At 33.4% G+C, this 14,310-nt stretch overlaps 1 protein-coding gene across 1 annotated transcript; it reads left to right on the top strand.

Moving 5' to 3' along the window:
• Nucleotides 1-1,983: 1,983 nt before the first annotated feature.
• LOC145051287 (uncharacterized) lies at nt 1,984-13,366 on the top strand. Its single transcript, XM_078999354.1, has 6 exons — nt 1,984-2,093; nt 2,236-2,291; nt 11,029-11,132; nt 11,283-11,783; nt 11,874-12,421; nt 12,632-13,366. Exons 2-6 carry the CDS (start codon nt 2,272-2,274, stop codon nt 13,289-13,291), a joined length of 1,833 nt encoding a protein of 610 aa, XP_078855480.1. The 5' UTR covers nt 1,984-2,093; nt 2,236-2,271; the 3' UTR covers nt 13,292-13,366.
• The last annotated feature ends 944 nt before the right edge of the window (nt 13,367-14,310 follow it).

Raw genomic sequence — 14,310 nt, 5'->3', positions numbered from 1 at the left:
CTCGGCATTTATGCCATCGGCTAGGGAAGGTGTGATAGATGTCCGCCACGTCGTGACCATAAGCTTGTCACGTCGTGGCACATAAGGATTCATACAAGTTTTTACTACCATGGCCACATTGTGGCATATCCTTCACCATGACATCGAAATCATAAAATCCACATTTTAACTCTTTAACTTCCCAAAACATAAGGGAACATTTACCTAAAATAGATGTTACATGTTTAATGGTGCAGAGGTGGTGTTGAATGATGATAGTCCGGTGTAGGAGAGATAGAGATGGTGGTGGTGGCTGATGTTAAGTGTAGAGAAATGATAAAATGGAGCGTATTTCTTTGTTTCAAAATTTGGTACATGGCAAAGTATGGTTTATAGAAGACTCTAGGCATGTAAATCGGAATTTCGAATTTCAAACACACATAGTTTGGGGCGATTCAGAATAGGGGATGAATGAGATGTGGGTATGATGGAGATGCAATGCTTCGGAGAGGGGGACATGGTTTGACGGTGACGCAACGATTATGGTGTTGAATGGTGGGTATGTTTTTATAGAGAAGAAGACATAAAATATATACAAAGATAAGGTTTTCTACTGAAAGTGTTTGGGCTTTTGCGGCCGGATTTTTGGGTGGATGAGGGTAACACTGGCGATAATGGCATATGAGATATACCATTTTGGAGTATTGGCGAGGTGGGATTAGGCTTGTGGAAATTGAGAGAACATCATCTTAAAATAGGAGGAGATGACGTAAAATAGATAGGGGCCGAGAATACCAGAGAGTTTGGTATTCTAACTATAAATCCGATTAAATCACTACTTTAACCTTTGGTCTTTTATAGATAAGAGTTGGATCCAATGAATGTACAATTTATGTGTACATACAGTTCTTAATTTATATGATTTAAGTTCAGTATATATTATCTTAAAGTTATAATATTATTTTATTAAAGTCTTATTATAGTTTAAGATTAAACACTTGAACGTGCAAAATTATATTAATATTTTATTACTTTATTTTTAGAAATGTAAAAGACATTTAAAACACAATGTAAAGACATTTAAAACACAGTCGATTCATATATTTGGCATCAAACATTATATATCAAAAATAAAAATCTTTAAGGTTAAAGTTGAAGAATAAAGACTTTAAAAATCAAAAGTGGACAATAAATACGAGACAGGGGAAATATATATATATATATATATATATATATATATATATATATATATATATAGAGAGAGAGAGAGAGAGAGAGCTAGGTTCAAATATAGATTAACATCTATTGTGTGGACATATGGATAATGTTATTCTGTGAGAATTATAAAGAAAACATGTTATTTGATAATATGAATACGTTCAATCTTATATAATTATTTAATTATTAAGCATCTTCATTAATTCAATCGTCTATAAGATTACTATACATTTTTTTTTTAATTATTTTCATTCTGTCAGAATGTTATCAAGATGTTTATTGAGTCGTATTCTGTTAAAATTAAAATAAATAAAAAACGATGAATGAGAACAAAAATGAATTAGAATTGGTGAAAATCCATTAAAATAACAATAGTTCTGTGAGATTGAACGTATTTACATTACTAAACAACATATTCTCTTAGTAATTTTCATAAAATAGTATTATCCACACGTCCACACAATAGTTGTACATCCATATTAAATATATTATTTTATTAAATACACAAATAAATATATTATTTTCTAAAAATAAAAGGTTTTTTTGCCGAAATCTTAAATATTTTGGGTTCGTTTAGACACGAAATATTTTCAAATTAATTTGTTACGGGTTGAATCAGGAATAAAATGGTAAAAATGCAAACTTTTAGTGGTTTTTAGAATTTTTTGTGACTATTTTTTAAACTAATCAAAATATTTAGAGACCAGATATTTAAAAGAAAATCAAAATGGTAATGTGTTTTGGCTGTCTGTTTGCTGTTCTGGCCTCTGGGTCAAACCTTTTGTTTTCTTGTCCCGATCACGATGGAGCTGCTCTATAAATCGCGTCCACCATGTTTTGCAGTGTGTGTCGCTTTATCATCTTCAGATACTTTGGGCCTTCGTTTCCCATCATTGGTAAACCTTCTATTACTCGTTTTTTATTATCTGCATCTTGTTTTGTAACGCAATTGACACTGGATCGATCTTCTTCTCTGAGCTTCTCATTCCAGCTACTGATGAACCGTTTTTGTTTCTAACTTGACTTCTTAATATGCAGCGAATCTCATAATAATTGAAAGACCACGAAAGCAACATGCACCGAATTTTGAGAAGGTATGTAGTGGTGGTTGATTTTCAATAACCTGAATCTAAATTTTTGTTGAATTTTCTGTTTATATGGTGAAGAGAACGTACTGTATTTGGCGATTTAAATCTCATCATTTACGCCATGTTAAGTTGAGCAGTAGGTGTCATATGTTGCCATGAAAATTATGTTCATTGTCCAAATGCGTAATGCATTGATTTATAAATATATAGTCCATTGTCCAAACCGTAAGCCTCGTTTTTCCTCCACCCTTCAAACCACAACATGAACACACGTCTAGAAGCATAAGTAAAAGAATCGAAAATCAAATACATGGATTATAAGAGGAACCACTGGATAGGAGGAGAATATAAGTTTCTAGGCTGGGGATGGTCAACGGTGGAGTTACGATGGTTGATGGCCCCAACTAATTAATAAATAAAAATTATGGGAATCTGATCATATAATAATAGTTTTATCACAAAAATACAAAAATGATTTGTGCAAATTATTTACTTGTTTACAGCAAAGAATACTGAGCGAGTTTGGTCAAAATCGGCTTAAATATATATAACATCAAATTAAGCTGATTAGTTATCCACTTCAGTTTATATAAAAAATCTACAAGTATCTATAAACAATAATAAAAAAAAACCTTATAGTTTAATTGATGCTGCTGAAACACGATATATGTAGTTTAAGAGTAGAATATGTAGAGTATGTTAGCTGTTTAAAGAAAATATATAAGCAATAAATATAGGGAAGTGATTTGTACACAACATTTTTTTGCCATACACAACAATTCATGCATTATAGAGTTGTACAATACAACATTTTAAAGCACCAATTGTTGTGTATGGAGAAAAATTGTTGTGTACGAATCAGCTCCCATAAATATATCGTTCAATTAAATTGCACAAACTTCATTTGTTTAATTAATTATTAATGGGTTAAGTTAAATGTCACATATATCGTCAATGGGCTTTCAGCTTTGTTGTATTTTGGTCTTAGATATTTTTTGAATATATAAACTTTTATTTTCTTAGAAAAATAGTCGAAAAACTCAGCAATATGGGGTAGTCTAACCCTAGCGCATTTTGTCAAAAACTGTAAAGTTGTTCAAAAAACAATTAATTGAAACAATTAAGGGGTGTTTGGCAAAGCTTAAAAAAAATGAGCTTTTTGACTTATTGTGGGTTTGATACCTATATAAATCAAAAAAGTGTTTGGATAAAAAACAACTTATAAATGTTGGTAACCTCTAATAAGTCAAAAAGTCATAAGTAACCTACCCCTTACTTATTAGGCCGGAGGGAGTGGTGCCACAGGAACTGCACTCCCTCTTTTGACACATAAAAGCCAAATCATTTTTACCACACAAAGTGTGGTTCTTTACCATCCCCAGGGAGTGGAAACCATGGTAGAAAAATAGAGAGGTGAGAGAAAGGAGAAGAGAGAGAGAGAAAGACACATAAGTAAAAAGAGAGAAGAAAGAGGGTGTGGCCATTTCTAGCCGCATTGCGGCCAAAACCGCAGGAAACCGCACCCAGTGGGCGGTGTTTGCAGTCCAGGTGGCAAGGGTGCGGCTTGGAACCTCAGTCCACTCCTTCAAGCCTTAAAAACTCCTTATTTTACCAAATAAGTTATAAGTCAAAAAATCATAAGTCTTTTTAAATAAACTTTGTCGAATACCCTCTAAGTAAAAAGTGATGAGTAAATAAACAGCTAGAAAAGAAAACTAATTGGATGCTTCCTGTAAAACATTTAATGTGTTGGATTTTCTGTATCTGTACGTGCCAAAGTAGTGTTTGGCATAGCCTAGGATTCATATTTTTGGGTGATACCTATTAATCCAAGTTAACTATACTTCCTGCATGGATCGTAATTAGTATCTACTTTCAGCTTATTTTTTATATAGGAAAATTGAGTAATCTAACCTTTATAAAAGACATTTTTGACAAAAATAACCACAATTTCTTTTTGTGGTAAAATAACCACATTCTCCGGAATACATTGTACGATTTTGGACTATGGTTCCGGAATAGATTTGACTTTTTTTTTTGCATGTAAGTTTTGCTTTTATAAAATGTATAAGTTTTGCTTTCATAAAATGTATATATTTTGGTTTTATAAAATAAAAAATGCAATTAGAATGAACAGATAACTAATAAATATATAAACTAAATAAAGAATGTTTCTCTAGGTCATATTACAAATAAGATGTTCAAATTATCTTTGTTTTTATACCCCTAAAATATTTCCGTTAGTCGTTTTCTATAACTCATAGTCCATGGACCAGTGGTTTTACCCTTTAAATAAATCGATTTCCCGGTGGTCAACGTCTCGAGGAACCAACACATAAACACCCCACAATCCCCACTGTTGTCAATCTGTTGTGGTACGTCTGGGGCCTTTTCGAGGGTCACCTTGAAGTTCTCAAGTGGATTGAATCATTTGGTTCGGAACCCCAGTAGTTGACTCTTACTAGCAGTTTGTGGATGCGAGCTCTCAGACCTATAAACCAATCCTTATTTTCCGAACACTAGCCGCCCTTGCATCGAATATAATATATAGTCATTTTAAATGTCTTCAAATCCAAAGAACCCAAAAACCAATGAGCTTGTGGTATGTTGATTGGGATGTAAAGCTAGAAAAATGTTAGAAATAATTAATTAGTATATAAATACTCAGATAATGTAATCTAAACAAAATTATACCGTATCACACTCTGCCCAAGCTGGGTAAATAGATCTGCCAGCCATGTCACTCTAGTGATATGCATCGGTGTTGAAAGTTGACAGCTCCACCCTCCACCGAGCATCATCCACTCTATGCTCGAGTAGTAATGAGATCCACATCATGGTATGCTAGCAATTATTATTTTTTTGCAGTGAAGTAAGTATTATTATTATAAGTGTTGTATGTAATAATCAAATAATTATATTGCTTACATCACATGACAACCATCCTCCATGACTATTCGCATATAATCATGTCCAAAACTCAAGCGTAGCAAAACCGGTCAAATAATTGTGAGCACACAACAGCGAACCATCATGCTCTTTATATAAATTGTGTATGGTAGGATCTCCAAGATTGTCCAACGGTGTTGGTTGTTTTCATGTAACATCTTTCCTCTTCATTTGTATTCATGACGACTTATACCATATAGACATAACTTTTTGGCGTTTAGAACGCCTAAGAGGCGTTTGCTCCGATGTTTTGTAATCATCCCTCGGAATCTCTATTACATGTGACGGGTGAATAACCGGACACTACTCCTCAGGACCGACATTCAGCGATTGTTGACGGTCGACATTCAGCCGCTTTTTGGGGCTGCTTAAGACATAATAATGCTGTCGTAACTCATTGTCATGGTAGTATCCATGTACAGTTGAATAATGTATACCTGTAATAATGCAAAAACATAATGACCATAAACGATGAAATAATTAAAAATGTACCTACATCCCCTTCGAGGTACCAACATTGTCTCCGGGAGTCTTATTGATAGGTTTTAGAACCATGGATAAAGTAGCCTCATGCTCTGCTAAATGCTCCTATTGAGACCGCAACTGCTCGCAATATTAACAGACCTTATTTTTCAATTGACCGACCTCGTTCGACAATTGACTAATAATTTGGTCCATGTCAATTGATGGGTCAGCGGACGGCGTTGGTGGTGGTGACGGGTGATATGGATCATCTATCTGTGTCTTCTTTTCTCGATGCCCATGGGTAGGGGAGTTTTTGGGTGATAGTGTTAGGGAAGGTGCCCCGTGAACTTCAGGTTCGGGAAAATCAGGGTGATCAATCCACGCCGAGTTAAGGGCATCCATAATGCATTAAACTTATTAGAGTTTAATGGATTGACATATCATCATCTTACTTAGTATACAACTCTACATTAATTTTTCTACAATGCATTGAACTCAATAGAGTTCAGTGGAATATATATTTAATAGTTAAAAGGTTTCCTTTTTCCTATTGAGCAATTCAATGGCCATTGAACCCCATATCCATTGAATGCTAACATGACATCCCACAATGGTAGAGTTTAATACATTTAATGCCAATTAAGCATGCCACCTCATTCAACTCTTCCATTAAATTATGCATTGTGGATGCTCTAACAACCCACCATTCAACACGCATCTCATTTTCAGTCAGCTCCAACTTCAGTACGAGTCTATTACCCTGCTAACAAAATTATAAAATTATAAATAAACATAAATTATAAAATAAATAAATATTTAAATAATAAAGTAACCATATGTCATCTATTAGTAAAAACTGGTTGCAGTGAGTGTTTTGTAACGACCTAAGTTTAGACCATGCAACAGCCCGATGGATCATATTTTGTTGTCGGGTACCAAATAAACTGTTCACCAGAAAAGTCTCAAGAATCCATATATGAATGTTAGCAAACAAATAAATAAAAAATAGTTAGAATGTTAGCAAGCAAAAAATAATAAAATTTTCATTATATACTTACCTTAAAAGCGTATAAAAACCCTTGTAGGGTGTAGGTCAATTTTAAGGTTTGTTCTCTTTCGGTTATTCTGATTGTATAAGCTTATCAACCTTATTAAATACAGTATGTAGTTGTCTGTACAATTGATCCCAAATTATACTCCCCCATGGATATCCCTCATATAAAAAATTAGTTAACAATTTAATTTCTAAAAAATATTAGTAACTATAGGCTATTTAATTAATCAGTAATTATAAAATAGATGACATTATACCTATTGAATTCATCAAGGTTGGATAGCAAAGCGAAATACTCTTGGTAATAAGTTGTTTAACCAACCGTCCATTAAACCCTTCTCTAACAGGTATAGAAGACATACACGAACTACATTCTCATCCGATAACTCATTAAGTGATTTTTTAAACACCTTCGTAACATGGTCTAATTTGAACAAGACATTCATCGGGACCATAGGAAAGGCACGAGAACGGAAGGCAGCGCCGGATGCAAAAGAAGGAAAATAGTCACCAACTGGAAGCCAGTGATGAGACAAAAAAAATTCTTCCCGAAAGACAGCTCGTACCCCCAATCTTAAAAATCATTTCCTCTACTTGGCTTCGGGGGTCAATGACAACTTCGTGGGAAACGACATAATATAGAAGCAAATGATCCCCATCTACATTAGGAATATCTAACCACCTTCCGAAACATGTATTTCATAGCCTCGCATTCGGGTCTGTTTCTTAATTCCGCAAGGATTTCACCGTTGATTTTGGGTTTACACGAGATTGTAATTGATGCATCAACAATCATGTCGTGCTGCACAAATAAAAAATGTGTTAGCATTTCAATCTAAAATGGAAATGACCAATATTTCGGACCAGTTCTGGACCTGTTCTTCATGTTCCGGAGGAATTCATCGTGTTCCGAAATGGTTCTTCATGTTTCAGAGCCTTCTGGAATGACATTTTAAGATCCCGAACATGACATTTTGATGTAAATCAACAATAACTAAACATCTAAACTACTTTTCAATTGGTCCTACAACAATTCCATCTTTAATTTAAAACTCTGGAACGTTTTCAATTAATTTTGGAGGTGGTCTACTACATCCGAAACCATAGGTAACAGTAGGAAACGAAGAACATACTCGCAAAATAACGGGGTTGTAGTGCTCGTCTTCCATGTCGGAGATGAGTGTGAATGTGTGTTAGAAATGGTAGTTGCATGTCGGAATCTAGTCGGAACATTTGAATCGTGTCAGAACGTCGTGATCGAAATGCGCCTTTCCGGAAGGAAGTTGCCGCCCCAAATTATATTATGTATTTTGAAATTCAACATCCCGATTCGAAACATATACGGTATCTCCGAAATAGGTATTCCAGACCTAATGAAATGGGTCGGGCCACCTGAAAATAATTCAAAATTAGTTCCAGAACAACCCATTCTGGAATATATGATTATTTTGCCAAAAAATGTTATATTTTTTTAAAAATTAAACCCAAAAAAATGGTTATCCCATTATTGGAATAATTTCATATATACCCTTATTAGACGTCAAAATATCATATTTATCTAACCTAATATCTGAATATCATATTTGTCCTCCTTAATCTTATAAAATATCATATTTGCCCAAATATATAATTTTAATGTTTTAAAATCACTTTTTAATAATTTTCATATATTAAGATCGTTATAATTGAAAAAATAACAATCAAATAGACCATATTACCCCTAACTTCTAAATCGTAGGAACTTCATCTTCTAGACCTATTTTTAACTTCTCGCAGCGTAGTGTCAATTGCTAGTTGCTTTTTTATTTTGAAATTTTGCTTCTTAAAAAATAGAAAAGGGGATTAAACTACGAGTTTCTTTTACGGTTTTATTTTGTATTTCTTCAAAAGTGAAAAAAGAAAAACTTTAAATAGCTATCGCTGATTGGTAAGCTAATTGTTACAAATTGCAATTTTTGTTTTATTGTTGTGTGTGCGGCAATGGATAAAAAATATGAGTGTATTATAATATATTTTGTGTGTGTATAGGTCAAAATTTGACTCTTTCTCATGAGTTTTTATTTTAAAGAATGAACACATTCTAACACCTTATTGTTTCCGATGGCAAACTTCAAGTTAGTTGCTGATGAAGTTTCTATGATTTAGAAGTTAAGGGTAATACGGTACTTTTAATTATTATTTTCAATTTTAATGATTTTAAAATATTTAATAAAAGGTTTTGGACAAATATGATATTTTAAAATTTAAGAAGGTTAAATATGATATTTAGATATTGATATTTTAAGGTTTAATAAAAGTATATATTAAATTCTCCTATATTATTCTATTCATGTTTTTGCTTATCTTTTCTACCCTCGTAGTAGTTTCTTTATCGTGGCCCGTGGGCTAACGTTTTACAGTAGCTGAAAAGATTTTTACAAGGATCATGGCAAGCTAACATTTTATATGCAGCGAAAATTATTATTGTTATTATTATTATTCATTTATGATAAAAAAAAAAATTTCTATCGAGGTTTTCCACTGAAGCAACTATAGCCTCCTTCTTATCTCATTTGTATGGAAGTAGGGTATTTTTGTTGTTGATTTAAATTAATTTAAATAAAAAGCTTAATGTATCAATATTCAATACAACAAGAAATAGAATAAAAATCACAATGTAGGTGTTGCTTGAGGTTTACAAAATATAGAATTAGTAATAATTTAAGTGTAGATTAGCGGTAGCTTAAAGCCTTAAACTATAAATACGTTACTCTTACATGTACAAAATTTAAGTATAATAGAATATATATTATATCGAAATCTAAAAAAAAAAAAGAAAAAAGAAGAAAGAAAAAAAGATTAACCATGCTTGCAATTTTTTGCGGGGATCTTTGCAACTTTATTTTCATTTTACGAAATCAACTCTTCATAACAATTAAAGCAAACAAGAAGATAAATTTGAATTAAATTCTTTTAGGTACTTATTTTAGGGCAAATGTCTTATTAGTCTATCAAACTTGTTGTGTTTGTTTTAAAAGGTCATCTAACTTTTTTTTTTTAGAGCATTAAGGGAATGAACTCTTGTTTTTTTTGTTTTAAAATATCCTTATGTAATGTGATACCGGGTAAAGCTGTAAAATGTATGCCTTGACCATTGTTTGACCATCAACTGCACCTCCACCTCCTTTAAAGTATACTCACTTTATCTACCCTTCTTGATCTGGTTACCTAGTTATTTTCATTTTTAGATCAATCGAATGGAAAAACTTGGTGATTGATTATTGATCTGTGTGTATATGACTCTGTACATTGAAAAACAAGAACAAATCAAAGAACACGAAGGGGGAAAAGGGATAGAGAGAAATTATCTCTGAGGATTATGATAACTGCCACTTGTTGTTCTTCACATAATTAACTGCTGAAGCAGCCCCGTCCATTTACCTGCAACCTTTGACAGTCTCGAGACGTCGATCCCTCTTCATGATCGATTAAGAGCCACCGACCCACTGATTTCCTGATTTCGTTCATATTCCTTCCTTCCCTGATCTACCTTTTGTTCCCCGTTTCCCTCTGCCTTTACCCGTTGACCCACCAACGCCGATGTCACCCCTCGTAGTTGTTTCTCTTCCCTCGATTAGTAAGTACCGATGATGAAGAGGAAACCAAAAAAGGGCCATCGCAGGTCCACTACCCCCTGACGAATTTGCCATCACCGGGCCAAGAACCACCACCATCGTCTCCTTATTTCTTCAAATCGGACGAACCCCAGAGTAACTTCTCTGACCCACCCACGATCGATGCCCATCGGAGCTGCTTCGATGGCGTTATGTTCCTTTTCTCGTTCCCGATTAGTCGAAGGGGGAAGAAGACGATGCCCCTTCCTTAGCTGGAGTCGTTTGATAACTGATACAAGGCTTCGACCTAAAAAGAAAATAAACGACTTTTGATTTTGACCAAGTCAAAGGTCAAAGCAAAAATCAAACTTTCATTTTGTAACCTGCAATGGAGTACACGCAAACTGCAAAGAGGAGGTTGGAGGAGATGAGACTACAATGGAGGTTGGAGGAGATGAGACTACAATGAGATTAAAACCTCTTATAGTGGGTTAAGTGACCTTTTTAACAGGTTGAACGAGAGTTCATTTCCTTAATGTACCAAAAAAAAGTTTGGTGACCTTTTAAAACAAACACGACAAGTTCGATTGGCTAATATGACATTTACCCTTATTTTATGATGAACAATTCTTTGTTGGTAGCATGATACAGTTTCAGTAGCTAATGCGCTATGAGCATGCAGGATAATAAACAGTTGGAGAGCACCGCAGCCTCAGCCTCTGCCACCACCACCGCCACCTCCCCCTCCACCACAACCTGATTACCCTGGTCAAGCCCTACTTGCTGGTAAGTAGCATCATATAGAGATTTCTTACCAGCATGCAAAACTCTGATGAATCTTTCTTAATTTCATGTAAAAGCCGGAATTTATTATAGCGAAAACTTGTCTTTACAAATTACACTGCACTGATCAATACATTGGAAATTTAAAAATAGATAATAGAAGAAGGGACTTTATCGATCTGTGTGTTCCTCTTTATGAAGCATCAATGAAAGGAGATTGGAATGCTGCTCAAGTCCTCATTGGTAATCGGGAATATCTGTTACGTTGTAGTATTACTCATAACTATGAAACAGCACTTCACGTTGCAGCATCAGGTCAAAGCAACCCCGAAAGCATCAACTATGTAGAAAATCTTGTGCGTCTGATGAACAGGGAAGACTTGCAGCTTCAGAATAAAAATGGAAACACTGCTCTTTCTTTAGCAGCTGCTGCTGGAAATGTCGAAATTGCTAGAATTATGTTGAGAAAGAATGGTGATCTGCCCATAATCCCTAATAAGGAAAACATGATGCCTCTCTACATTGCTGCCTTATGTGGAAACGAAGATATGGTGAAGTATCTCTATAAAGATTTTCAGGGAATGCGTGGTCCTGGTTGGACAACAACGACCATGAGTTGGGTATTGGTGAAGTGCATTGAGTGTGATATGTTCGGCAAGTATTCTTGTTTTTTGTACGCACTCTTGCAGATATGTACATTTTATACATAAGTTTAATGATTTTCAAATACTGGTTTAATTGCAGATGTGGTACTAGATATATTGGAGGACCACCCAGAACTCCCCCAACACAGTCAAAGAACCCTTGCACTAAAGGCTTTGGCTAGAAAGTCTAGTGCATTTAATGGAATAGAACCAACAAAATGTAAAGTCGTGCGAATACTGGGACTGATTTGGGAAAACTTTGAGGGGGAACGAAAGGCTGTAATAGATGATATACTTAGAGGCCATCCTGACGAAAATGGATTACACCCCAATGGAATACTTTTTATTGCAGCAGAAATGGGCAATACTAATTTTTTGGTTGAGCTCATTCGTAAATATCCTGATATTATATGGAAAAAAAATGACAACCATCAAAGTATATTTCATGTTGCTGTCTCATATCGTCATGTGAACATCTATAAACTATTATACGAGATAGGCTCGTTAAAGACTTTAATATTTCCTCTTAAAGATCAAGATGGTAATAATATGTTGCACTTGGTTGGAAAGAAGTCAATGAGAAGCCGCCTCGATCAAGATGTCTCTGGGGCAGCTTTTGAGTTGCAACGTGAATTGTTATGGTTCAAGGTATATGTTGTGTAACCAGATTAGATATCATATTTTATAAGAAAAATACATAACATATTAGAAAACTGGTCAATAAGTTGTTCACTAACAATATGATATAACATTGGTTAACCAGTAAAAAATAGAGTACTCTAACAAGATTAGATATTACATTTACATTTTGTAATGCTTGTAAGGGAAGTATTAATAGTCTTATATGTTGTGCTGTAGGAAGTAGAATCTATGATACATCCTGATTACAAAGATCGGAAGAACAATAAGGGCCAAACCCCATATGAACTGTTCACCAAGGATCACAAAGATTTAGTTGTTGACGGAGAGAAATGGATGAAAGACACAGCTAGTCAATGCATGGTGGTTGCTGCACTAATAGCCACCGTAGTATTTGCAGTAGCTTATACAATCCCAGGTGGCTATAGGCAAACTGATGACAAAGAGAAAGGTTATAAGGAAGGCTTACCTGTTTTCCTTTACAACGGGCCCTTCCTAGCATTTGTGGTGTTAGATGCCTTCTCTTTAATCATGTCCTCGACTTCAATCCTTGTTTTCCTATCCATGCTTACTTCGCGTTACACTCAAGAAGATTTCAGAAAATCGTTACCCAAAAAACTATTGGCAGGACTTTTAATGCTTTTCCTCTCCATAGTCACCATGATGATTTCTTTTAGTGTCAGCTTCTTCGTGTTATACAGCAGTCATAGGTTTATTGCACTAGCAATCTCTATTGCTCTAGTTTCTGTTATACCTATATTTTTCCATGGTTTGCTACAATATCCTCTTTTAAAAGATGTATACCGCTCCACATTTCATTCAGGGCGGCTCTTTAAGCCCAAGAAACAAATGCTTTATTATCAAAATCCAAATTTCTAAGCGTTTGTTCGAATTAATTAAAATTCCATAGAAAGAAAAATCCAAGTGTCTAAGTGTTGTATTCAATTAACTGAAGTTCCATCTAAAGATTTTGTTTCAAGACAATAGTGCTTATTATGTAAGTTAATATATATATATATATATATATATATATATATATATATATATATATATATATATATATATATATATATATATGGTTAGGTTATTTTCTTTTAACTATCTATTGTGTGCATGTATGACTGATTCTGGACCAATCATTTTAGTTATTTTAAGAAAGTAATTAATGCATGTTGAAGATATAATAAGTATTAATTACACCTTCAGCATTTAATAAGCATTAATCATTTTCTTAAAATAACTAAAATGATTGGTCCAGAATCAATCATACAAGCACACAATAGATACTAAACATTTGAACCTAACTCTTTCTCTCTCTCTCTCTCTCTCTCTCTATATATATATATATATATATATATATATATATATATATATATATATATATATATATATATATCAAGTAAGAAAGAAAAATTTTGTAAGATGGGTAAGAAATGCATCAATTGTATGATTTTCGGAGAATCAACATAATAAATCTCAAGATAATACAAAAATAATTTGCTTTTGCAAAAAAAAAAAAAAAAAAAAAGATATCGATGATTCATTTTTGCGATCATTCACTAACATTGTCTGAAAAGTAAATCAAAACTTGATTAAGTAAAAAAATGGGTCATCAATTTTTTTTTCTAGATTTTTTTGGAACGATGTAAAATTATTAAAACTAACAAGAAGTTAGAGAAAGTATTACAAAATTTATTTAATCATGTTATTTTTATATTATCTAAAGATTCTTTTCATTAGTGACCAAAAAACATGCAAATCGTGCACCTTTTATGATTCCTATCAAATATTTACTTTTTATTTGATCTTGATTATATATATATATATATATATATATATATATATATATATATATATATATATATATATATATATATATATATATATATATATATATA

Source organism: Lactuca serriola, chromosome 5 (assembly GCF_051521515.1).
Source record: "Lactuca serriola cultivar US96UC23 chromosome 5, Lser_US96UC23_V15, whole genome shotgun sequence".
Taxonomy (NCBI): Eukaryota; Viridiplantae; Streptophyta; class Magnoliopsida; order Asterales; family Asteraceae; genus Lactuca; species Lactuca serriola.
This window is presented reverse-complemented; position numbering and strand designations above follow the sequence as displayed.

What these genes read in the sequence shown, in the direction of transcription:
- LOC145051287 (XM_078999354.1), top strand. Translation starts at nt 2,272, where the DNA reads ATGCACCGAATTTTGAGAAG. An exon ending in CATTGAGTGTGATATGTTCG is followed by an intron (nt 11,784 to 11,873) that starts GCAAGTATTCTT and finishes GTTTAATTGCAG; the next exon opens with ATGTGGTACTAGATATATTG. An exon ending in GTGAATTGTTATGGTTCAAG is followed by an intron (nt 12,422 to 12,631) that starts GTATATGTTGTG and finishes GTTGTGCTGTAG; the next exon opens with GAAGTAGAATCTATGATACA.